General features: G+C 41.8%; 2 protein-coding genes across 4 annotated transcripts in view; both read right to left on the bottom strand.

Moving 5' to 3' along the window:
- NFRKB (nuclear factor related to kappaB binding protein) overlaps nt 1–15,716 on the bottom strand; it is a 43,864-nt gene extending 28,148 nt beyond the window's left edge. For both annotated transcript variants that reach the window (XM_059413856.1, XM_059413865.1), the window contains exons 1-5: nt 15,631–15,716; nt 14,486–14,569; nt 12,692–12,847; nt 10,026–10,227; nt 461–588 (exon numbers count right to left, since the gene is read on the bottom strand). In XM_059413856.1, the coding sequence (XP_059269839.1) occupies nt 461–588; nt 10,026–10,227; nt 12,692–12,826 (465 nt within the window). In that variant the 5' untranslated portion in view covers nt 12,827–12,847; nt 14,486–14,569; nt 15,631–15,716. The remainder of the gene's footprint in view (nt 1–460; nt 589–10,025; nt 10,228–12,691; nt 12,848–14,485; nt 14,570–15,630) is intronic.
- Nucleotides 15,717–17,012: 1,296 nt separating this feature from the next.
- PRDM10 (PR/SET domain 10) overlaps nt 17,013–26,162 on the bottom strand; it is a 95,969-nt gene continuing 86,819 nt past the window's right edge. For both annotated transcript variants that reach the window (XM_059413835.1, XM_059413843.1), the window contains 2 exons: nt 22,904–23,007; nt 17,013–19,974 (listed from right to left, as the gene is read on the bottom strand). In XM_059413835.1, coding sequence (XP_059269818.1) covers nt 19,774–19,974; nt 22,904–23,007 — 305 coding nt within the window. In that variant the 3' untranslated portion in view covers nt 17,013–19,773. The remainder of the gene's footprint in view (nt 19,975–22,903; nt 23,008–26,162) is intronic.

The following is a 26,162-nucleotide window of genomic DNA, read 5'->3' as shown; positions in this document are numbered from 1 at the left end:
CATCACCCAAAGTTTGTTCTGGTGCGTTCCTCAAGTCTACAACACGTGCCTCTAAAATTACCACACAGGTCCAACTCCCAGGCCATGAAGCCTGGTGCCCTATTCATCCGTCAGGGTATCTGGAGGCCTGTGTGCTCTCGCATGCCAGCTGTGCAGCAACTTGCTTCTCCTAAACAACCCACGATGGATCTCAAAGCCATCTGCTGACCTTGCTAAAGAATGAAGCTATATTTCATCAGTTTTAAGAGATACCATTTTTCCATGTTTTCACATCTCTGAAACCAGGCTACATCTTAAATGAGTAAGAAAGGACAATACAGCCTAACTGTGTGGTGACTTTACTGGTCCCGTTTTCTTCTTACTGCTATCGCCGGCGGGCGGTACCCGAACCACTTCTTGAAGTGATGAGATGTGTGCGTTCAGCGTCCCCGTGCCACACACAGGGGCCAGCACTACTTACGCTCCGGGAGGCCAGGATCTGCTTGAGCAGCCTGTGGAAGTACTGCTGCTGACATGTCAGGTAGCGCTTGTACTGGGACTTGAAGCACAGCTGCCGGTACTTGACCACCTCCGGGTTGAAGTGTCCATCTGAGAAGAACAGAGGCAAAACTGTGTGTGAATACGGGTCAACAAATATCTAACACATGCTTAAAAGGTGCTAGATACCAGAAGACAGGACAGGAGAGTAAAAGATGACTGTTGCATATGTGGAGCCTACAGTCCATGGGAGGCAGAAAATAAGCAGTTAAACAGATAGATACTCTTTTTAAGTACTCTGGGGAATTAATTTGAAGCAACTACCAAGAGTGAGGAGGGGTATATTCGGGAAAGAGATCTCTAAGGAACAAAACATAAAATGAAGCCTAATAAAAGCAACTACGGTAAAATGTTAACAACTGATAAATATTAAAAAGTTACACAGACGTTTGTTATACTATTTGCCAACTTTTCCGTTTGTTTAAAAATTTTCAAAACAAAAAATTGGGAGGAAAATCAATGGGAATTTAAAAGTAAGAAGTAAAAATGGGGGGAAGGCAGAAGGAACAGTCCATGCTAAGGAAGATTTGATGCAAGCAAGGACTCTGCACAACCCAAAGCTGGAGGAAATGTATGACTAACACAGAGTGGTCTAAAGCTGAGGTAGCGGGCGACGCCCTGGGAAGGCAGGCAGAGATCTAACCACACAGAAACCCATCGGGCACGGGTGGAGCTGTATTTTATCCTAAGTGCAAGAGGAATAATTTGAAGGGTTTAAAGCAGGACATGGTGGAGAGCAAGAGAGAAGGAAGAAAACTCCTGCAGGAGGTCTAGGTGAGAGAGGATGGCAGCTTCCCTCCACACTCAGAATAAAAGCCCAGGTCTGAAAGATAGCCTGGAAGGCCCTTCATGTGTCCTGGGCTCCCTCTGGCCTCATCTTCCACCAGTCTTCTCTTTGCTCCCTCTATCTCAGCCCTACTGGCCTCCAAGCTGTTTCCTGAATAGGCTACATACCCTATTTTCTCAAGGCCTTTGTACTTAAAGTTCCCTCTAAATGCAAGGCTTCCTACTAACACCCAGTGTTTTCAGAGCTTGGTCATCCTACCCTCATTAAGTCCCTGTCTTGATACCATCTCATCAGAGAAATCTTCACCAACTACCATGTCTAAAAGAGCTCCTTCCCATCATTCTAGTCCCATTCTAAAAAGTACTTAATGCCCATAAGTATTTTCTTGTTTATTATCATGTTCTTCCCTATGAGAATGTAAGATCATTACCATATTTCCAGAACCTCAAAGAATGTCTGGCACCTATTAGCTGACTAGTAAGTAAAATAGTGGTTACATGAACAGAAGTAGAGACTAGAGATACATTCCTGAGGGAGAAGGATTAAACCAGCTGATAGTTCAGATCCTGGAACAGGATGGGGGCCACACAGAGGTCAACTAAGCATGGTACCCTGATTAGTGGACATGACAAACTGATATTATTATCTGAGATAAAAAGGTCGAGGAGAGGTCTACTTCGGACATATGGATTTGAGCTGATAGACCATGATGAAAACTGAGAAGGAAAGACTGAAAAGCTAATCTCAGAAGGCTAAAATGAGAAGTTAAAGTACACAGTGTTTCTCTTTTTTGCCCCAACCACCCTAATACCATCCAATGTAACTAATAATAGCAAATGTTTACTTAGAACAGCCCCTGACTGGGGAGCCTGGGTGGCTCAGTGGGTTAAAGCCTCTGCCTTCGGCTCAGGTCATAATTCCAGGTTCCTGGAATCGAGCCCCGAGTTGGGCTCTCTGCTCAGCAGGGAGCCTGCTTCCCTTCCTCTCTCTCTGCCTGCCTCTCCGCCTACTTTTGATCCCTGCCAAATAAATAATAAATAAAATCTTAAAAAAAAAAAAAAAAGACCAGCCCTTGACAACTGCCACTATATAAGGACCCTGCGTCTATTAACTCATTTAATCTTCAAAACCACCCCATAGAAAGCACTACTAAATCCTCATTTTGCAGATGAAGAAACTGAAGGATAGGAAATTTAAATAACTTGTCCAAGGTCACACACCTAATAAAAGGGGAAAGCAGGTGTGAACCCAGGTAATCCAGCTCCACAGTCCAAGGTCTTACCCACCATGCTATGCTGCCTGCTTCCGGGAAACAGGATGTGACCTTCAAGAAACGAGCCAGGAGTTGAATGCTACTGATGCTGTTTGATATATAAAAACTGAGTATCTTTTTTGCCTCTGTACTTCTTTGAAGTTATGTTCCTTCAGCATTTAGTTTCCCCCACTTTTTGAAAGCCATTAAATGCCATACCTCTGTGAAAAAAATATTTTGTATGTATTAAGGAAAATACTGGAGGACCTGGGTGGCTCAGTGGTTGGGCATCTGCCTTTGGCTCAGGTCATGATCCCAGGTCCTGGGATCGAGCCCCATATCGGGCTCCCTGCTCAGCAGGAGGCCTGCTTCTCTCTCTTCCACTCCCCCTGCTTATGTTCCCTCTCTCGCTTGTCTCTCCCTGTCATATAAATAAATAAAATCTTAAAAAAAAAAAAAAGGAAAGAAATTAATAATAATTATAATAGATCAAAATGTCTCATTAAAATTAACTGCCTTTAGATTCTTAGCGCAGCTACTGGAAAATTTTAACTTGAACATACATATTTCATCTTTTTTTTTTTTTTAAGATTTATTTATTTGAGAGAAGGAGAGCAAGGCGGGGGGAAGAGCAGAGGAAAAGGGAGTGACGCAGCCTTCCCACTGAGTGGGGAGTCAATGCCAGACTCGATCTCACAACCCTGAGCTGAAATCAAGAGTCACTTAACCAGCTGAGCCACCAGGTGCCCCGGTTCATGTAACATTTCTATTGGCTGGTGGAGGGCTAGTTAACAGTGAGGAAAGGAGAACGCAGTACCAGATGAAGTTGGGATAAGTGGGCAAGGCCAGGTCACATAGAGCCCTGCAGACACTGAATTTTATTTTAAGTGAAGGCAACTGCTAAATATTCTGAGAAGGGAGGTTTTAAGGAGCTCGCTGTAGCAGCTGTGTGGAGGTGGCTGCTAAAGCAGCCCAGCAGTCGGCAGTGAAGAGACAGTGAATGAAAGCAGACAAGTACAGAGGTAAGAACGGTGCCTCAACAGCAGTAACACAGACAGAACCAGTGAGCGGAACAGGGGTTAGCAGAGAAACTGGGGTGCGTGAGGTAGGGTGTCAGAAACCAGGAGGAGATCCAGGCCAAGGAAGAGTCACTGATGCAAAAGGGAGGAAAGTCTCAAGATGAAGAAAGTGCCCATGACAGCAGATGCTGGGCTCCCCAGGGGCACCCGACTGACTCAGCTGGTAGAACATGAGACTCTTCATCTTGGGGTCATGAGTTCAAGCCCCATGTTGGGTGTAGAGCTTGCTAAAATAGTAATTAAAAAAATAAAAAAAAGACTGTGATGCTGTGCACGGAGCAAGTAGAGAACTAAAAAGCATCTGCTGGGGGTGTCTGGATGGCTCAGTCAGTTAAGCGTCTACCTCTGGATTTTAGCTCTAATCATGATCTCAAGGTCATGGGAGTGAGCCCTGGAACAAACTGCACACTCAGCAGGAAATCTGCTTGCGATTCTCCCTCTCCCTCTTTCCCTCCCCATACGTGTGCTCTTACACTCCCACTCTCTCAAATAAATATATCTTTTTAAAAAAATAAAAAATAAAATAAAATGCATCTGCTGGTTTAGAAATTACTTGCTCACTAAAGAGACATGGAGCAGGGAAAATGCTCACTGGTGAGATGTGATGTAACTAGGTAATGGCTCATCTATGTTACATTTTACATGTACATACAGAATTTAAACACAGAAAAATTCTGTACTTGTAGTATCTCTGAATCTGATCATTTGTGGTTATGTAAGAAAATGTTCTTATTCTTCAGACATTAATGATGAAAAATGTAGGGCTGCAATGTCTGCAATACTCTCAAATGGTTCAGCAAAAAAACGACAGTAATAATCTACAGTAACGATGAGAGCCAATGTGGCAAGATGTTAATGTTAATAATGGTGGATCTGGTGAAGAGTAGAGCTGACCCTTGAACATCATCAGTTTGAAAGCATGTGGGTCAAGTTCTATGTGGATTTTTTTATGGTACTTACTGTAAATATATTTTCCTTATGATTTTCTTATTAGCATTTTCTTTTCTCTAGCTTAAAGAAATAAAATAGTTGTAAATAAAATAAATAAAAATAAAAAAGTAATAAAATAAAAATAAAAAATAAAAAAGTTGTAAATAAAAGTTGTAAAATACAGTATGTATCACATATAAATACAATATGTAAATAACATGTTAATCGACTGTTGTAAGACTTCCAGTCAATACCAGGCTATGAGGTAAGCTTTGGGGGAGTCAAAAGTTACACATGGACCTGTGAGTGAGTGGGAAGCAGGCGCCCCTCAGCCCTACAGTGTTCACAGGTCAACTGTATATGGGTGTCCATTATAAAGTCTTGTGACCTTTCTGTAGCTTTGAAATCTAAAAGTAAAAAAGTTGAAGGAAAAAAAAGGTCACTGGTGGCATTAGTGAGAGCACTGTCTGTGAGGTAAAAATGGAAGAGTCACAAGGGAATAGGGGCAGAATGACTGAAAGAAATAGCTATGGATGTCTTTCAACCAGCTTGGAGATAAAAAGGCAAATGATAGGGGCGCCTGGGTGGCTCAGTGGGTTAAGCCACTGCCTTCGGCTCAGGTCATGATCTCAGGTCCTGGGATCGAGTCCCACATCGGGCTCTCTGCTCGGCAGGGAGCCTGCTTCCTCCTCTCTCTCTGCCTGCCTCTCTGCCTACTTGTGATCTCTGTCTGTCAAATAAATAAATAAAATCTTTAAAAAAAAAAAAAAAAAAAGGCAAATGATAAAGGACAACTGAGGGAACAGATGGTGAAGGACTTTTTTTTAGTGTGAGACTCCTGAACACATCTGTAGGCTGAAGAAGAGCCAGTGGAACGAACAGCAAGATAGAGTGAATACACAGTACAGAAGGGATGGTTAACTGAAGGAAAAGAGGTCCCAGAGGAGGTAAAAGATGAAAGGATCAAAAGCAGAGGTTAATCTCAAACAGAAGACAAAACTCCTTTCTCCTCAGAGACAAGTAAAGAATGTCAGAAACTGTGTGTGCGAGAGCACACAGGCCTCCAGATACCCTGACGGATGAATAGGGCACCAGGTTTCGTGGCTCCGGGGTCTGGACCTATGTGGTAATCTTCGAGGCACGTGGTTGTGGCTCTGAGTGGATCTTAGGCTCGGATGTGGAAATGGTGGGTGCCCATATAATACGTATTCACTCTTGAGGGAGCAGTTTGCCCGTCAGATTTAAGATATTTTGCCATGTGGGAATCAGCAGAGGCTCTTTTTATTTGGACGTGTTCTCCTACGTGCATCTCTGATCTGAAGGGGGCAATTCAGCTTGTTAAACAATGGAGAGAAGAAAATGAAGGTCCCAGAGGAGGTAAAAGATGAAAGGATCAAGAGCAGAGGTTAATCGCAAAGAGAAGGACAAAACTCCTTCCTCCTCAAAGACAAGAACATCAGAATGGAAATGAAAACAGGGAGCAGGAGTATAGGTTGGAAGTAGGAAGTGGGGAGTTTATGACAGAAGATCCTTTATGAAGCAGGAAGCAAGAGTCTGCTAAGCATGTGGAACTTAAGGAAAAGGTGAACACTTAAAACAGAATCAGGAAAGCTAATAAGCAAGGTGAAAAAATACAATTAAGCACAGTCATGCAGCTGTCGGCAGCAACACTAGAACAAAATATGACTGCGCTCAGAGTGAAACGCACAGGATTTCCTGTCTTGACATTCCTTGTTTGCGTCCTCACCACACCAGCACACTGCTGTGGGGGGAAACATGCCAGCACAGCAGCCCAGGCATACGTTTCACAAGGTCCCTGTCACAACCCCACCAAAAGCAGGCAGGCTCTATCGGAAGAGATGGTTTACTCCTACCTGAGGCCCCTGCTGCAGAGAAGTACACCTTTGCCAGCTACACAGCTGGTAAACCAGTAGCTCACTAAAGAATGGAAAGCTAGTTTAAAACAGCAGAGATAATAAAAGTTCTGCAATGATAAGCCTGCCCTGTCCAGGCTTTTATAGTGATTGTGCCCAATTTTCCAAAACTCAGGGAAATGCACTGTACTTTTAGGGCCTCCTGCCAAAGTAAAGTCACCCCAGAAAGGGGAGAAGAGGCCTCTTCTGCTGCTCTCCCTGGGAGGGAGAGGAAACCGTGGCTTAATAGTGGCCCCAAACCATTTTGCAATCCCCAATGTAATAACTGACTCAGGGCAAGGATCATTAATGGGTGTTAAACCACTGAGTAAAACAAAGGCTTTTGGGAAAAAAGTACCATTTTACATTTTTTTCCTCTGAATTATGAAGGAAAAAAGGTACTGTTACAAGGAGTATGTCTGGCAGACACCACTTAACCAAGTAATCAAATGCATCATTACCAACACTAGAAAAACTGACCTCATATGCCTCCTGAGATGATGGTGGGAAAGAAGTAACAAAATGTTTAAGCCAAATCCAGTGATGAGGAAACAAGACAATTCCCCAGAAAGCAGGACATTTTAGAATTCAAGTGTCCTGGACTCTTCAAAAATATCAGTGTGTTTTGTACGGAACCACAAAAGGCCCCAAATAGCCAAGGCAATCTTGAGAAAGAAAGACAAAGCTAGAGAGATCATGCTCCTTTATTTCAAACTACACTATAAAGCTACGGTAATCAGAACATGATGGTACTGGCACAAAGAGACACACAGATCGAGGGGAACAGAATAGAGTCCAGAAATAAACCTACTAGGTTATATAATCAATTAATTTACAGCAAAGGAGACAGAATATACAAAAGAGGAAAGAGTTTCTTCTTTGAAGAAGAAGAAATGGTGCTGGCAAAGCTGGACAGCTACATGCAAAAGAATAAAACTAGATTGCTTTCTTACACCACACACAAAAATAAATTAAAAATGGATTAAAAACTTAAATGTAAGGGGGGCCTGGGAAGCTCAGTCGGTTAAGCATCTGCCTCTGGTTCAGATCATGATCTTGGAGTCCTAAGCTACACTCCAGTCTTTGGCTCCCCACTAAGCAGGGAGTCTGTCTTTCCCGCTCCCTCTGCCTCTCCCCACTGCTTGTGCTCTCTCAAATAAGTAAAATCCTAAAAAAAAAACTTAAATGTAAGGCTGAAAATCCCAAGCTTCTAGAAAAAAACACAGGCAGTAAACTCTTGGGAACCAGTCTTAGAGAATTTTTTTGGATCTCTCTCTTCAAGCAAGGGCAACAAAAGCAAAAAACAAAAACAAAATAAAAACCAACAAACAAAACCAAATGGATCTACATCAAATTAGAAAACAAAGGAAAGCAAAGAAAACCATCAACAAAACAAAAAGGCAACCTATCTGGGAGAACATATCTGCAAATGACATATCCAGTAAGGAATTAATATTTAAATTATATAAAGAATTCCAATTCAACATCAAAAAAACAATCCAATTAAAAATAAGCAGAGGATGTGAACAAACGTTTCTCCAAAGAAGACATACAGATGGACAACAGGCACATGAAAAGATGCTCAACATCACTCATCACCAGGGAACTGCAAATCAAAACTGCCAAATATCACCTTATACCTGTGAGAATGGTTATTATCAAAAAGACAAGAAATGACAAGTGACAAGGATGTGGGGAAAATGGAACCCTCGGTGCACTGTTGGTGGAAATGAGCAGCCACTATGGAAAACGGTATAAAGTTCCTTAAAAAATTAAAAACAGAACTACCATTCAGCAATTCCACTTCTGGGTATTTATCTGAAGAAACTGAAAACACTAATTCAAAAAGTGTACATACATCCCTATGTTCACCGAGGTATTATTTACACGAGTCAAGCCATGGAAGCAATGTAACACATTCATCCATAGAAGAATGGATGAGGATGACTATATGGATAAAGAGTTTACAGATAGATATAATAGACTACTATTCAGCCTAAAAAAAGAATGAAATCTTGTCACTTGAGACAACATGGATGGACCCAGAGGGTATTGTGCTTACTGAACGAAGTCAGAGAAAAACAAGTATCAGAGTTTTATTTGTATATAAAATCTGAAAAACAAATGAACAACCAAAAGAACAGACTCAGCAGATACAGAGAACAATTGTGTTTGGGGGATGGGGGGTTGGTATAAGCAAAATAGGAGAAAGGGATTAAGCTACAAACATCCAGTTATAAATATGACAAAAGGATACAATGTACAGCATACCGAAAAGAGTTAATAATATGTAACAACTTGTATGAGGACAGGTGGTAGCTAGATGTATCATGGGGATCACTTCAAAATATAGAGAACTGGGGCACCTGGGTGGCTCAGTGGGTTAAGCCTCTCTGCCTTTGGCTCAGGTCATGGTCCCTGGGTCCTGGGATCAAGTCCATCAGGCTCTCCACTCAGCGGGGAGCCTGTTTCCCTTCCTCTCTCTCTGACTGCCTCTCTGCCTACTTGTGATCTGTCAAATAAATAAATAAAATCTTAAAAAAAATATATATATATACAGAGAATCAAGAGGTACACCTAAAAAAAATATATTGCATGTCAGTCACACTTTAAAAAAAAGAAATCATTGTTTTTTGAAAGACAAAAAAGCCAGAGGGCCTTAGGTTCAGGAAGCCAAGAGACATGAAATCCAAACACAATGCATAAACTTGAATAGATATGAACTTAAAAGGAAAAAAATTAAATAGGCCACCATAAAGGAGATTTAGGAAACCACTGATAACTTCTGAATAGGAGATATTCTATGGTATTTGTGCAGTATAAATTTTCTTGGGTGTGAGAACAGGACTGTGATTACATGGCAGCACATCCTTGTTAAGAGACACATGCATGCTCAAGTGCCTGACAGTAAAGTATCACATTTTCTGCAGAAAAAGTGTATGTATGTGTGACACACAAATACACATACACACATCTGTATGCAGGAAAAAGCAAATGATACACTGTTTAGAAATTTTTTTAAAGACTACTCAAAAAAGGTGCCTATAAGACACAAGTAATGTTTTATTTCTTGATCCAGGTGGTGGTTACACAGTTAAGTTCATTTTACAACAAATCATTTATGATTGATATATTTCCTGTGTAAATTAAAAATTTTATTAAAAAAAGAATTGCCTACGCAAAGTGTTACACACAATTGGGCTCTGAGTCAGTATCAGTACATGAAAATAAATACAATAAATGAAGAAAGTAGTACTCACATAAGTGAACGTGTTCCTTCTCTTTCACTCCTCTCAAAAAAAAGAATGCCGGGGCACCTGCGTGGCTCAGTGGGTTAAAGCCTCTGCCTTTGGCTCAGGTCATGATCCCAGGGTCCTGGGATTGAGACCCGCATCTAGCGCTCTGCTCAGCAAGGAGCCTGCTTCACCCTCTCTCTCTCTGCCTGCCTCTCTGCCTACTTGTAATCTCTGTCAAATAAATAAATAAAATCTTTAAAAAAAAAAAAAAAAGAATGCCAACCTACATACCTCGGAAAAGCTTCTGGGCAATGTGCAGAGGGTTCCCAAAGCGGAAGTTCTCCCCACTGAATAGGGCTAGGATGAGCTGATTTTGCTGCTCAAAACTGTCTTCAGGAAAGCGAGGCAGAAACTGCTGGAGGTGTTCACGTTGAGCGTCACTCAATACTTCTTGCCATGTTGAGAGGCTGACTACATCAAAGAATATCTCAGGCTAGGACAATGAGGAAAAGCAGACAAGTGAATAAGAGAGAAACAAAAACTTTTAAGTTTATCCATGAGCAGTAAAATATACATAAAATTTACCATTTTATCCATTTTTAAGTGTACAGTGATATTAGGTACATTTACACTGTTGTGCAACCATCACTATACCCAAGTTTTTAAGTTGGTTTAAACCAAAATGTTACTGGGATGCCTGGGTGGCTCAGTTAGTTAAGCACCTGCCTTGGGCTCAGGTCATGATTCCAGGGTCCTGGGATCGAGTCCTGCATTGGGCTCCCTGCTCAGTGGGAAGCCTACTTCTCCGTCTGCCTGCCACTCCCCCTGCTTGTGTGTATGCACTCTCTAACAAATAAATAAAATCTTAACAACAACAAAAAAAGTCATCGATCTTTACTCAATTCTCAAATCTTAGAGATTAACAACATTTAAACCACTATCTTATACCCAACAGTAAATAATAACCCAAAGGAAAAACGATGTCAGTTTCTACCTGAATTCAGCTTGAGATGAGGGGCAGGAAAAAGTTAACATGGGAGGAGAGGAAGAGCAGTTGAGTCACCTGCCAAGAGTGACAAGCAGCAGGACGGAGTTCAATCTCAGCTCAGTTATATACTGTATACCTTCTATATGCTGAGTACTAAGCTAGGCGGCTTGTTTCGGTGGGGGTAGGGGGGAGACAAGCAATTACAATGTACCTAAGGAAAAGCTGATGTGCACAGAAGCATACAGGAGAAGCCCGTGTCCCACACCCAAGGTGTCAAGAGAACACCTACCAGAAAAAGTGACATTTAAGAGAGTTAAAGGATAAAAAAAAAAAAGGAAAAGGAAAAAAAGTGCTGAAGGAGGAGAGTTAAAAATCTAACAGAGCAGGGGCACCCAGCTGGCTCAGTTGGTAGAGCATGTGGATCATGAGTTCAAGCTTCACGCTGGGCATAGAAATTAAAGATAAATAAACAAAAATTTAAAAATCCAGAGCAAAACCATAAAAACAGAAGAATAATTAATATAAAAGATACCTGTGGGGGCCTGAATAGTATTGGCAACGTTCTACTTCTTGTAGCTACATGGTTGTTTTATCCGTGATTTATATGGATTTTATATACTCTTCTTCTATATGATACAGTCCATTTTTTTGAATAATGAAAAGAGTTGAGGCAATGCATAGCTAGCGCAAGGACACAGAGGGAGGGAGCAGCAGACAGAAGAGGAGCAAGGGACCTAAAAACATGTTAAGTACCTGTGACTTTATCCTAAGGACAATGGAGAGCCACCAAAGGGCTGAAGGCAGGAGAAAAGCCAGAATTCGAACCACCTACCAGGCATCTCTTGCTTGCATGTACCAAGAGCACCTCAGTGTCCAAACTGTCCCCCTGCAAGTCTACTTTTGCACACCACTTTATTCCTGTGTCTCAGTTCTGCCCAAGTAGGTAAGTAATAAAGTAAGCGTTTGCTGACTAAATGAATAACAGAAAGAGATTTATCTGAAAGAGTGTGCAAAGAAACATGGATGGGAAGGATATATATGTCACTTCAGTAGTTGTTACTTCAGGTGGCAGAGAAAATAAATGGTGGCATTATTTTATCTATAATATTTGACATATTAGGAACGAAAAAATCTGAACCGCAGAGGACTAAGTGCAATTATCTCCTAAAACTGAATGATGTACAAATGAATGCTTGATATGACACCCTACACCTGTCTGTATATGTGATAATGGCAAAAGAAAGGAGAAAAATAAATACACTTTTTGGCATACACAATGCCTTACACATAAGCACTTAATAAGTGGGAGCCGCCTTAATGATGATGACGATTACATAGCCTGCCTGTGAAAGGGGCCAAAAGCACACAGATATCCCATCCAGGACATGTACTACTAACTGACTAAAGGTTACTTGCTTGATGAACAGATACAGTATGCCTGGATTTTGTTTCTCGATCCACAATGTGGGTAACAAATTCAATGTAAGCACATCCATAATTCTGTCCTCAAAATATCTAATTTCTTGTTAACTGCTCAGAATTATCTGGTTAAAAATAGGGCTTCGGGGGACGCCTGGGTGGCTCAGTTGGTTAAGCAGCTGCCTTCGACTCAGTTCATGATCCCGGCGTCCTGGGATCGAGTCCCACATCGGACTCCTTGCTTGGCAGGGAGTCTGCTTCTCCCTCTACCTCTGCCTGCCATTCTGTCTGTCTGTGTTCGCGCGCTCTCTCTCTCTGACAAATAAAAAAAAGGGGGGGGGGCTTCGGTATACAGCTTGAACTTTCTTCTCTGAACACATTATTAAAGACTTTACATTAAAAAAGTGAGAGATATCACTCTGGCTGCATTGTAGAAAATGAAACCAAAGGGTACACAAAAGACTGAAAACCTTCAGTGTGTGGAAAAGGTTTAGAATAGTGGTTAGGGGCAAGGTGACAGAAAGAAGACGGTGGTGTTGCTACTACTTACGTCCTCCAGAAGGTCCTCGGGCAGACTAACCCTGGTGCCCCCCAGGAGGCAGTCTTCCATAATACGAGTGCCATGGCCATCTCCACATGGACCCAGTTCCAAGGGATCCGTCAGCATATGGTCCAAGGAGTCCATTGTTTATGTTCCAAAGAAAATCTAGACAAATATATGAAGTCATACCTCCAGATAGAAAGGTAGGAATCCCAGGGGTCTGGGTGATACTAACACTCCTTCAAAAAATATTCTGGCCCAGAAAATAGTCAAACTCAAGTCCAGTTTTTAATATTTTATCCTCTTACCTTAACTACAGCTACACACCTCTTCTCTCTTCTACCACTGCATTCTCATCTCAATCTTCAAACCTTTTCTAGCAGGTCTCCTGCTGCTCAGAATGCTTCTAAAGTAACTCCCAAATCTGCAGAATTTCTTATACCTTCATTTTACACTTGAGCAAAGTGAGACTTAGAGATTAAACAGATAACTGATAAACAGATCAGAGTTCATAACTTAAAACTTCTCAGGCCAATAATCTCTCTACCATAAGATAATTTCTTGGAGTGCCTGGGTGGCTCGGTTGGTTACGCATCTTCCTTCGGCTCAGGGCATGATCCCCGGGTCCTGAGATCTAGCCCTGCAACAGGCTCTCTGCTCACTTCTCCCTCTCCCTCTGTCCCTCCCCGTGCTCATGCTCTCTTTCTCTCTCCCTCTCTCAAATAAATAGATAAAATCTTTAAAAGATAATAATTAAAAAATAATATTAAAAAATAATTTCTTTAACAATTATTGCTTTGTTTTTTTTAGTAACTCTTTGTTATGCCTTCATGAAGAAAAAAATCAACCATATAGACTAGTAAAGCTCAGACACTGACAATAAATTATTTAATGAGGGCCTATTAAGTGCCTGGCCTTTCATGAATCTCATTTAATTCCTACAACTGTGCAACACAAGGTCATCAGATCTATTCTACAGATACTAAAACTGAGGATCAAAGTAGATAAATAACTTGCCCAATCTCAACAGTTATGAATGAATGAAACTCAGGTCTGCCACACATTCTTAACACTACACCTCCTACATAAACTGTCAATTGCAATTTTGAAAGGGGAACATGTTAATATGACTTCAATCCACATAAGCTCTGGGGTCTTGGGACGCCTGGGTGGCTGTCTAAGCGTCTGCCTTTAGCTCAGGTCATGATCCCAGGCTCCTGGGATGAGTCCCACAGCAGGCTCCTTGCTCAGAAGGGAGCCTGCTTCTCCCTCTGCCTGCCCTCACTGCTTGTGCTCTCCCTCACTCACTCTCTGTCTCAGAGACAAATAAATAAAATCTTTAAAAACAAAAACAAAACAACTTGGAGTCTCCAAGCATTTGACCACACCAGTAAACTTAGTAGCTAATCTGCCAACTAAGGGTCCATTTGGTATTTGTAACCATGTAAATATAATGCTATTTTTTTCCTTCTTATAATAAATGAACACTGCTGGTCTTCTTTATAAATGTATAAATCAACACATCTTCAGAGGGTTGTCTGGGGGGCACAGTCGGTTAAGGGTCCAACTCTTCTTGGTTTTGCTCAGGCTATAATCTCAGGGTCGTGAGATCGAGCTCTGTATCAGGCTCCATGCTCAGTGGGGAATCCACATGAGATTGCTAAATCAATTCCATCTCCTATTCCTACCAAATGGACTAAGAAGCACAATAAAATGGAAAGAAAAACACAAAACAAAACAGACTTAACAGTCAAAATGCCAAACTTCTAGCCTAATCTCGGTAACTTTAGGCAAAATTCTTACCTTGCCAGGTGTCAATTTCCTTATCTGTAAGACAAAGGGGAGTTGTACCAGGTCCTCTGTACAGTTATTTCCAATCTTGGAATCCTACAATAAATAATCTCCAGATGGATGACAGTTTATATGACTTAATGCAGTCACAGAAACAGTAATGTAATGACTTCTGATCCCAAAACTCTTAAATGATAAAAAGCAGAGCTGTAATACCACTAGTAAAATAAGCATCTTCCCACAAATTATCTCAGGTTATCTTTGAGAGATTTCAGATGTATGTAGAGATACTGCAGGAAGATTAGTGTTGGACAAACCAGATGGTCTCCAAACAATTGTGCTCCATCACCTTTCAGTACATGGAGAATGTCAACATCCTGAACGTTGCTGGTGCCTAAGTAACTGAAGCAGGTGAGAAAGCACATGGCGCATGAGTTTAACAAAACTTTAAAATAGAAAAATTGGCAGAAGCAACCTGATGCTTAGAGCAAGACACTCTTCACAGAACTGACATAGAACAGGACAGTAACTGCAAAGCCAGTGTTCTGACTCTTAGGAGGATCACCCCTGTTTCACAACTTGTTCACAAGTTTCTTCAACTATGATGGATGTGTAGCTAAATTTAATCTATTCGAGTGGCAACCTTTGCCCTGCTACTATTCTGAATAGGATCTCAAAACACAAAAAACAGGGAGCTGCCAGAGGATTGAAACCCCGGAAGCCAAGGATTTCTGAGTCTTGCGGCGTCCTGAACCTCTGTACCGGACCGGGAGGGTGTCTCCCGATGGCCCTTCCTCTGCACCTGGGCTAGCCTTGGCTCTTGGACCCTCCCCAACGCAAAAAGCTAAACCCTGGGCAGCTTCCGGAGCAAACGCCGGCTCCAAATCCGCCGCCCCTGCAACTAAACCCCTCCCCAGCCAACCCGGCCCTGCCCAAGGCCGGGTACCGCCCCTCTAAACTGCACCTCTGCGCCCACGGCCCCTCCCCCACACCGTGCCTAACCCTAACCCCCACCCACCCGGCAGCCCGGCTCCCAACCCGCCCGCCTCCCCTGCCCCAGGTCCCCAGGAGCAGCGACCCTCGGAGACCCAGCGGCTCCTTCCCTCAGCTCCCCGGCTACGCTTTTAACCCTTTCGCCGTCCTGGGCCCGCCCTCACCTGAGTCTCAGGCGCGGATCTCCCAACCCGCAGCGCTTCTCGGCCCGCGGGCTCCCGGACGCGCTCGCTCCCGCAAGGCGTCTCGGTGCGTGCACGCTCCGGGCTCGGCGGCGGAAGGGGCGGGGTTGCGAGGGGCGGGACTGGAGGGTGCCGGGGGCGGGGCCTCGAAGGGCGGGGCCTGGGGCGGTGCGAGCCCGCGCTGCTGGGTTTGGGTTACAGTTTTCTCGCGGCCCATGGTCTCACCTGCTTTTTCAGAAAGAACAGTGTCGGTAGTCTACCTGGCCGCGAACTGAGGCCCATGAATGGTGAATGCAATTTTATTCGCCAGCGTTTGCGGAGAGTATACTCTGTACCGGGCACTATGCTAAGCACTTTCTAGCCCCTATCTCTGTACTACAGCTGTCTGCTCTTATGCACTATTCCCATTTTACAACTGAGGAAACTGCAGTTTCTTGAGTTTCAGGGAGGAAGGAAAACACAGGAGCCTGTGCCCTTGCGTATCTCCGTATCTTCCTTCTGTCCCTGGGCCCCTGACCTTCAGAAAGAAAGTATAAACACGTCGAAGAAATACATTTAAAATTAAACTCGATAACATTCCTCTGTTAAGAATCTAGGCCCTAGGCACCCTGGGTGTCTCAGTCGGTTAAGCATCTGTCTTCCGCTCAGGTCGCGTTCTTGAGTCCTGGGATTAAGTCCTGCATGGGGCTCCCTGCTCCTCTCATTGATGCTCCCTCTGACCCTCCCTCCTCTCGTTGCTCTCTCTCTTAAATAAATAAATAAAATCTCTAAGAAGGAAAAAAAAAATGAAGAATCCAGGTCCCTTTCTTATTCACTGGATCTTATTTAGAAGAGCTTCAGACTACTTAATCCACAGCTTCTCCCACAGGGTCCTGCAGAGACCGTCCTCAGGTCCCTGGATTGGATGGAAATATGTCAGGGAAGCTGATAGGTCAAACTAAGGTTCCTCCCTTGTTGGAAAACAGTGCCCACCAGCCCTTAGTTCCTGCCTATTAGACCATTGGGAGGTTCTTCAATTAGAAAACACCAACTAGAAGGACAGGGGGACACCATTCCATAGTTGTCATCCTTGAGTTCCCTTACATATGTCTCTGACCAGACCAGAGTCAACCGAAGAGTCAAAACATTATAAATTGTAATGAACAAAATTAGTAAAGAGATAACTCTCGATTACGGGTCAGGTCGGATCTCAGGGCTCTGAGATAGAGCTGCACTAGGCCTCCTGGCTCAAATCCGGGCCAGCTGCCCCTTCCCCCTCTCAGCTCACTCAGGCACGTTCTCTCTCTCTCTAGTATTAATAAAAATATTTTTTTAATTAACAATCCCAGTAGTTCTTGTAGCTTCACACATACAAACAAGGAAGATATTTATTAAAAAAAAATATTTATTAATTTTTACACCTGCTGTAGCACAAGACTATTAACACTATAACTCACTGAATGTACATTAAATGTTCACATTTAAATAACAGGACAGGGTCAATATTTTCAACCTGTGGGTCAACTTTAGCATCTCATGAAGTGCTTTTTAGCCCTAGATATCTTGAGAGTTTTTTGAAAGGATAATTCCAAATCAGAAAACAATTCAAGAAGATCAAAGCAATAGGTTTTTCCAGAATAATAGGAATTTTACATGATGAAATGTCTATTTATGTGAGCATAAATCAAACAATAAAAATGTAAAATCTGTATGTAACCTACTCCAAAATTTTCACACTGCACTGATTGAAGTTTAGAGTGCCAATATGTCCTAAGAGAGGCCACAATATAAACATTGGCTACATACTTTTTTTTTTTTTCTGTATTGATCTTCAGATGGCTTATAATCCACCACCTCTTCAAATCCAAGTCCCTTTGAAAAAATCTATTAACTTGGAATGGACGTGCAGAATACCTGATCTTAGAGAAGTGTTTGGCTTGATGGCTGCCTGCATCTCTGGTTGATAATATACAAATTGGTTTTAGATCCTTTGTTTATTCCACATAAGTACAAAAAGAGAAAAAGAAAAAACTTAGATGAGAAAGAAGCAGAGTCCTTCCAAACTATTTTCTTCTGTGTATTTTACAATTTGAAATAACTGGCATAAAATGAACATTCTGTTCAGTGATAGTTTTCTCTTGTAATCAATAAGTTATTCCTGAGGGAAGGGGTAGTACCTTGCTCGTTCAAATTAAAAAGGACCCAATAGGGCCAGATTTAAGGTATAAAAATTAAACTGGACCTTTAGCAAAGTCTAATACTCTTCGCCTAGCAAGTCTTTCTAGACTGGACACTGGGATATTTACAGTTATTATACTGCAGGACTCTGGAACCCAGAGTCTCTGTTTTGTGACTCAGGGTCAATGTTTTCTATGGAAAACATCAACATTACATCTTTGTTACCAAAGATAGAGTCCATCCTTAGCTTCTACACATTTACCAAGTAACTTTCTCAAGCTCCCTTAGTGCCCAGATTTTCAGGGATAACTAAATAAATGAGGTCTCAAAAATAAAGTGCAAAATCTACATATTAGTAAAGTTATTTCGACAGAATCGTTTCTTTTTCCAAAAGGTGTCTTACCATAAAGAAGCTATTATACTTTCTTAGTTTATATAACCAGTTTTTACCCAGAAATGTAAATAAAACAGAATAGCTAACTTCATTTGAAATTGAAATTAGATCTTTCTGTTCGGGAGTGATAAGTTCCATCACAGGATAATTCCTCTAAAAATGTGTTAGTATGTCACAAAAAACTGTTAAAATACATACCGATTTCTGCAATGTTTTACGTGTACAATTGGAATGCACAGTAAAAAGTAGGGAAGTATTTTCCCCCATTGAATTCATAGCCAACAAGACAGCAAACAGGAACACATATAAGAAAAGCTATCGCTGAGGCAGATTTTTCTCCTCCCAAGTGACAGTATAAAAAGCATAAAGATTGGATTTCTTTCATATCCCTTATAATTACCTTGACATATAAATGGTCCCCACATTCTTATTTTTCCCCTAAGTGTGAAGTTGGTCATCTTTCCAAAAGGTCCAGGTGAGTTACAATATGTCTAAGTTAAAAGTGTTAAAAAAAAAAAAAAAAATGAGGGCCACCTTTCCAACCAAACTTAAAGAATGTTCATTTTAAGACAGCATGAGAAGTACTAAAATACACTAAAAGATGTGAGAGTCGGATGTACACCTGATAAGAACAAGGAATTAATCCTGTTCCAATGAATGGTAAATGGATCCTGCAAGGCAGGACAAGGTTTCAGTGCTTTTCACTTTATCGATATGTAATTATCTTAGTATTTTTTCCTGGTACCGAGATCTCAAACACCTCCTTCTTAATACACCACAACCAGAGAGTGGGAGGCAAAGCTTTAATGTGGGAGTTTAAATTCTGCTGACATCAAACAAACCTTTTCTCCTACGGGGAGTCTACCGTGGTGGAGTAATAAGGTAAGACCTACCAGAATAGGAGGTTCTTGCCTCAGTGGCTGAAGGCCAGCGCCTGTGCAAAGCACTACCAAAAGTAGCCCAATAACAGTTTTCCCAAAGAGGCAAGTTGTTTTTGTGGTTGTTTTAAATCAGCAATAAGAAAAATCTAGACGATGGTTTTTCCTTCAGAACATCACTGTCAAACCTCTGTTTCATCATCTTTATTTTCATATTCAATAGGCTTCCCTTGTTAAATTACTGAAAAGCAAACTCAGAAGATGAAGCAGTTCTGACCGAATAAAATACCCCTCTCCTTCAGGGCCATGGCTTGGAATGAAGAAGTCCAGTGGCCATGGACTTGGCACATCCTTTCTCCACCTTTGGTACAAATGTGATACACCACTTAATGTTTCCGCAAAGGAAAAGTAAGGCCTATCAATGTGTTAAAAAACCAACTCAAGAGTAAGGCGAAGTTTCTCCACCTTGAAATCCACTTTCCCCTTAAGGATCTCCATTCCATGGCAGAAGCTCCTAGGATTTAAAGAGTCAATTTGGTAAAGATGACCTTGATAAAAGGAGCCCTGGTGTGTGGTTTCCAAATTCTTGAGCGAATGATAAATCTTAAAAAAAGAGTTCCAAGTGTTGGAAGTTTCCAGACTTATGGATGAGAAGAGACATGATGTGACTGCTGGATTCAAGCTCAAGGGTAGATGTTAAGGTTTAGTGATATGCACTTCACTGCTCCCATTCCCATTGGTGGTGGTTGTAATGATATACTGCGTGGACTGCTGCTGGCTGGTGGTCTGGGGGTCCAAGTCACTGTGTGTAGCTGGCTGAACCTGGACTCCCGCGGAGAGAGCAGAAGCTTGCTTTTCCTCCAATTCTGGTTGACTTTCTGATAACACATAATGACCCTAGAATAAAAAAAGATCTTTAGAAATCTGAAGTCTTGAAGGAGTGGGGGAGGTTCTGGGTGGAGAGAAAAAGAAGGAATATGAAAGGAAACATTATAAGGTAACACCAAAATAGGCACCTATGTGAGTACTTTGGAGGGGATGAATCAGAGTTAATAGACTGCAAAGGTATTTTAAGGGACCGCCTTTGGTGTTCTACCAAATGATACAGTGAAGAGCTCCAGGTACAGAAATTTGCATCACAATCATGACCTATGTGGCTAAGGAAACGTGGGCTATTGTACCACTCTTAAGAATTCAGATATTAATAAAGTAAGATTGCTGTCTATTATGATTTAAGAGTAATACAAAGGAGATCACAGAAGAGATATTTAAAGTTTCCTTAAAGAGGCAGAATGGCGGGGCACCTGCATGGCTCAGTTGGTTAACCAATTGTCTTTAGCTGCAGTCCTGATCCTGGAACCCCAGGATCAAGTCCCCCATTGGGCTCCCTGCTCAGCAGGGAGTCTGCCTCTCCCTCTGACCCTCTCCCCTCTCACGCTCTCTCTCACTCAAATAAATAAATAAAATCTTAAAAAAAAAAAAAAGAAGAAGAAGAAGAAAAAGAGGCAGAATGGCTCCCAAGACAGGGAATCAAGATCAGTGGTTCCTAGACTTCAGAATTTCACAGACCAGCAAATTAAAAGTAATAATAAGTATTCCAAAATTTTATTTTGCCAAGAAAAGTCATTTTTAAGATGCTACTATCAAATCAGAGAAATTTTAACACTCAAAAGTATAAGAAGAGGGATGCCTGGGTGGCTCAGTGGGTTAAAGCCTCTGCTTTCAGCTCAGGTCACGATCCCAGGGTCCTGGGATTGAGCCCTGCATCGGGCTCTCTGCTTGGTGGGGAGCCTGCTTCCCCCTCTCTCCCTTCTTGCCTCTCTGTCTACTTGTGATCTTTGTCTGTCAAAAAAATAAATCTTAAAAAATAAATAAATAAAATAAAATCTTTAAAAAAAAAAAGTATAAGAAGAACATGATCTTAGAATAAAGTCCCTTACCCTAAATCAATTTAGCTTTATGAAACCATGCATTACCATTATTTTTCCTCTGATCATGAAAACTTCACAGACATGGAGCTATTTCCTTAAGTTAACGTTTTTTGTTTTTTAAAGATTTTATTTATTTGACAGAGAGAGAGATCACAAGTAGGCAGAGAGGCAGGCAGAGAGAGAGAGAGAGAGAGAGAGAGGAGGAAGCAGGCTCCCTGCCCAGCAGAGAGCCCGATGCGGGACTCGATCCCAGGACCCTGAGATCATGACCTGAGCCGAAGGCAGCGGCTTAACCCACTGAGCCACCCAGGCGCCCAAGTTAACGTTTTTAAAGCAAGAATGTGTCCCTTGGCAGGGTGATCGGTCTGCTATATACGCTAAGAAAAAAGAAGTCATGGAGGAAAACCCAGGCAGTGGCCTTTTCAAGCACTGTCCAGAAAAAAACGTCAGAGACAAATACCCATTTGATTTATCTAGGGTCACACGCTCAGAGTCCACACTCACCAATCTCTGATTATGATTTACTTTCCCATGTGGGTCTTTCTCAAGCAGGAGGAGGCCAGGTTCTCAGCCTGGGGTCCGTGGACTACTAGGTGGTCCACATGTAGGCTTGAGCGATTCTATGAAGCCTGGAAAATGTACATTAAATGTGTGTGTGTGTGTGTGCGCGCGCGCGCATGTGTGTGTATTATGGCAGGAGGAGGGGAATATCCTTGGCTATAATCAGGTTTTCAAATGAGTTCCTGGCCCAAAAAGGTAGAGTCAATGGGTCCCACGGGGAGTAAAAATTTCACTGATTATGCCTATGAGACTCTTCCATTTCACATTAGTCATTGTTTTCACGGACAATAGTGTTCCTCTGGATTTACACATCTCTCCTAAGTCTAGTTAATGTGAGTTTGTGTGCTAAGAAATGGGTAAGCTCTCAGTATGCTTTGGGGGAAAAAATCAGGTTTTTTTGTTTTGTTTTTTTAATTTATTTGTTTGTCAGAAAGAGACAGCGCGAGCACAACAGGGGCAGCAGTAGGCAGAGGGAGAAACAGGCTCCCTGCTGAGCAAGGAGCCCGATGCAGGACTTGATCCCAGGACCATGGGATCATGACCGGAGGCAAAGCCACCCAGGTGATGCAAAAAATCAGGTTTTGGGTCCACCAGACTACCCTGCTGCTCTTTGAGACATCTTGGGAAAAAGTCTTCCCCTGGGAACATCCCAATATCCTTAGCCACTTATGAGTATGTTTCTTAATTTAAATTTACATACTGTTTTCTAATTACTTAGAGGCAGGCCAGCACAAACCAATGAAGATAAAAACAGAGGTAGCAGATACCACCAACACTGACCTGCCTAATCTAAATAGAACAAGATAATTTATGCCAATGTTTTTCCCCCAAGGGCGGTGGGGCGGGGGGGGGGGGGGGGGCTGGCTATTTAAAATAGCTTAAAAGAGCTCCATAACAGATTCATTCTACTATTCTCTCCCAACCCAGCTGAGGACCAATAGTCATAAATACTTCCCACAAAGCACGTAAAAAAAGTGATCAACTACGACTCCGTACATGTATGCATCTAGCAGGTTCATTATAGTCATTAATTGCATAGGTATTTATTGACCATTTGCTATATACCAGCCTCCTGGGCAAGGCACTGAGAATAAAGAGGTAAAGGCCAAGCCCGGCTTTCAAGGAATTCACTGTCTGCTGGGAAAAGACAGACCGGAAAACAGTTATTAATATACACTATAATAAGGGTTATAACATAGCTCCACAAGGAGTTATGGGAGTACAGAGGAGGTATCTCTAACTCAGGTAAGGAGAGCTGAGGAGTAGGAAATGGGAGTTCGTGGAGACTGGTGTAGTATAACGGACAGGAAAGTCCTCCGGAGCAGGTCACTTACCGGCGTAACCGCCTTTACTTGGCCAGTGGTGACCGGAGTGGCCACACCACTGTCTGTAATCACGAACTGACCCGGGGGAAGTGTCATCATTTGAATCTCCGATGCTGAAAAACAGGAAAGATCCATACTTCAGTGGTTTCAGATCTTAATACAAGTTGTAGTAACAAATACCTAGCAAGGGACCACATCCCTCTTTGAGACATTTTCCATAGATTGGCTTGCCGTTAGTCATATGATATGACTTCCCCATACTCTGATAAGAATGATCATAAAAAATTAGCCCAGAGTTAGCAAATATCAGAAACAATCAATGCATCTCACCTGAACGTGACTTTTGAATATCCATAAGACAAATATTTAATAATTTTTTTAAAACCTTGGAATAAGTTACAATGGTTTACCTGTTAGCTCAATATTTTTATCCTTTAATTTGGGATTTGAATCACTAACAGTGTACCCACTCTTGCCTACTAATCACAATGTAATCTAACTTGAATTTTTATTTCACCACCAGTGTTATTAAAGAAAATTAAAATCAAAGCTCATGGGGCGCCTGGGTGGCTCAGTGGGTTAAAGCCTCTGCCTTCGGCTCAGGTCATGATCCCAGGGTCCTGCCTCTCTGCCTACTTGTGATCTCAGTCTGTCAAATAAATAAAATCTTTAAAAAAAAAAAAAAAAACACAAAGCTCACCCTACCATCCAGCTGGTCTTTATATAATATTTTATATATATAATATATAGGGTCTTTATATAGTATTTCCTTCTAAAAGGAACCAGAGCTTCTGGCTTCTGTCTGATTCCAAAGCTGGTATAGGAAACATTACAGGATGAGCCTACGTCATAAGATGAGCTGGGATCATACCAGCACGCAAGCTGCTGTAAGAGACAAGGGGTCATGTAGAAGAGACACAGGGGCCAATGTGAAGATGCTCCCGTTGGCCAATGACAGGATAATCTGAGCATCAGTAAGGGTAACGACTGCAACGGCCTGAAATATATTTACTATGATGACAATGAGACTACAATGATAGTCAGACACACACACATACCCCTCATTGTTCACCTTGGATAATACTAGGAAAGAACTCATTATTTTGAAAACTGGGAAATAAAAAGAGATGAACTGGATATTTAAAGCATTTATCTTGCCCTTCTGTTCAAAATGTACCTCAGAGTAACTTATTAGTCAAGGTAAAGATTTTCTGTCTTTTTTTTTTTTTTTTTTTTAATTTATTTGACAGACAGAGATCACAAGCTGGCAGAGAGAGAGGAGGAAGCAGGCTCCCTGCCGAGCGGAAAGCCTGACGCCGGGCTCAACCCCAGGACCCTGGGATCATGACCGGAGCCGAAGGCAGAGGCTTTAACCCACTGAGCCACCCAAGTGCCCCAAGATTTTTTCTTTATAGTAGTTTTCTGGGGGCACCTGGCTGGCCCAGTTGGTGGAGTGCACAACTCTTGATCTTGGGGTGTGAGTTTTGAGCCCCATGTTGAGTGCAGAGATCACTTAAAAATAAAATCTTTAAAAAAAAAAAAAGAAAAGAAGAAGAAGTTTTCTAAATGATGAGTGAAGAATGATAGAATCAGACTACGACAGCTCTGCAATCCGTAACGAAGCAGAGGAGCAGAGGGAGAAGGCAGACAGCAAGCGTCATGTGCCTCCTGCAGAAGTCCACACCACCAGCCACAAGTGTCTTGGAAGGGAAAAGAAAAAAAAAAAAGAACCTAAATTTGGTCAAGTCTCCAGTCTACAGGAAAGAAAAGGGACAGAAGAAAGCATCTTAAATGATAATATAGGGATGACAACAGCAAAAACCACAACATGGGAAATTCTACAGAACAAATGACCAGTTCCTTTAACACATAAACTGCAATTTAAAAGAGAGTATACAGGGGCGCCTGGGTGGCTCAGTGGGTTAAAGCCTCTGCCTTCGAAGCTCAGGTCATGATCCCAGGGTCCTGAAATCGAGCCCCGCATCGGGCTCTCTGCTCACCAGGGAGCCTGCTTCCTCCTCTCTCTCTGCCTGCCTTTCTGCCTACTTGTGATCTCTGTCTGTCAAATAAATAAATAAATAAAATCTTAAAAAAAAATAAAAATAAAAAGTAAAAGAGAGAGTATACAATAAATAAATAAATAAATGTCAATAGGATGTAATTAATTTTCATTAATCACTGATAAATATCACTATATTCCTAAAAAAAATAATAACAGAATACACACAAAAAAACAAAAACAAACCCTCAAGGGCTGTCTGGTCAGTGGAGCACATGACTCTTGATCTCGGGGTCATGGGTTTGAGCCCCATATTTGGTGTAAAGATTACTTAAAAAAATAAAATCTTTTTTTTTAAAATCCCTCAAAAGACATAACCAATTGCAATGCATGAGCCTTATTTAGAACTCAATTTGAAAAAAACCAACCATTAAAAAAAAATTTAAGAGGGGAGCCTGGGTGGATCACTCAGTTAAGTAACTACCTTTGGCTCAGGTCATGATCCCAGGTCCTGGGATCGAGCCCCGAAACAGGCTCTCTGCTCAGCAGGGAGCCTGCTTCTCCCTCTTCCTCTACCCCTCCCCTGCTTGTGCTCTCTCTCTGTCTCTGTCAAATAAATAAATAAAATATTTTAAAAAATTTAGGAGACAATCACAGAAATACGAACAGTGGATATTTGATGGTTATTAAAGAATTACTGTCCTGTATTTTTAGGTTTGATAACTGTACTGGAGTTGCGCTTTAAAAAATATTTATCTGGGCACGTAGGTGACTCAGTCAGTTGAACATGAGACTCTTGGTTTTGGCTCCAGTCATGATCTCAGGGTTGTCAGATCGAGCCCTTCATCGGGCTCAATGCTCAGTAAGGAATCTGGTTGAGAGTCTCTCTCTCTCTCCCTCTCCCCCAACCACCCCCAAGAGTGCTCTACATAAATAAATAAATAAATAAAATATTTTTAAAAATATTTATGGATGAAATAATACAGATTATTATACAGTTGGGGAATTAGAAGAGAATGATGGGAGTACAGATGAGACAAGATTGGCCCTGAGTTGGTATAAAGTTGGATAATGGGCACAAAGGCATTCATTATACTATTCTATTTTTGTGTATTTTTAAATGTTTCCCCTAATAAACAACTTCAATTCCAGAATCTTTTCTCCAGGGTTTCTATTATTCCCATGGCAATCATTTCACCTTTCTTTCACAGGAATTAAACTTAGTATAAATGTCTACTTACCAGGGTTCTCCTGGTAGTGACCATGAGT

Source organism: Mustela nigripes, chromosome 1 (genome assembly GCF_022355385.1).
Source record: "Mustela nigripes isolate SB6536 chromosome 1, MUSNIG.SB6536, whole genome shotgun sequence".
NCBI lineage: Eukaryota > Metazoa > Chordata > Mammalia > Carnivora > Mustelidae > Mustela > Mustela nigripes.
This window is presented reverse-complemented; position numbering and strand designations above follow the sequence as displayed.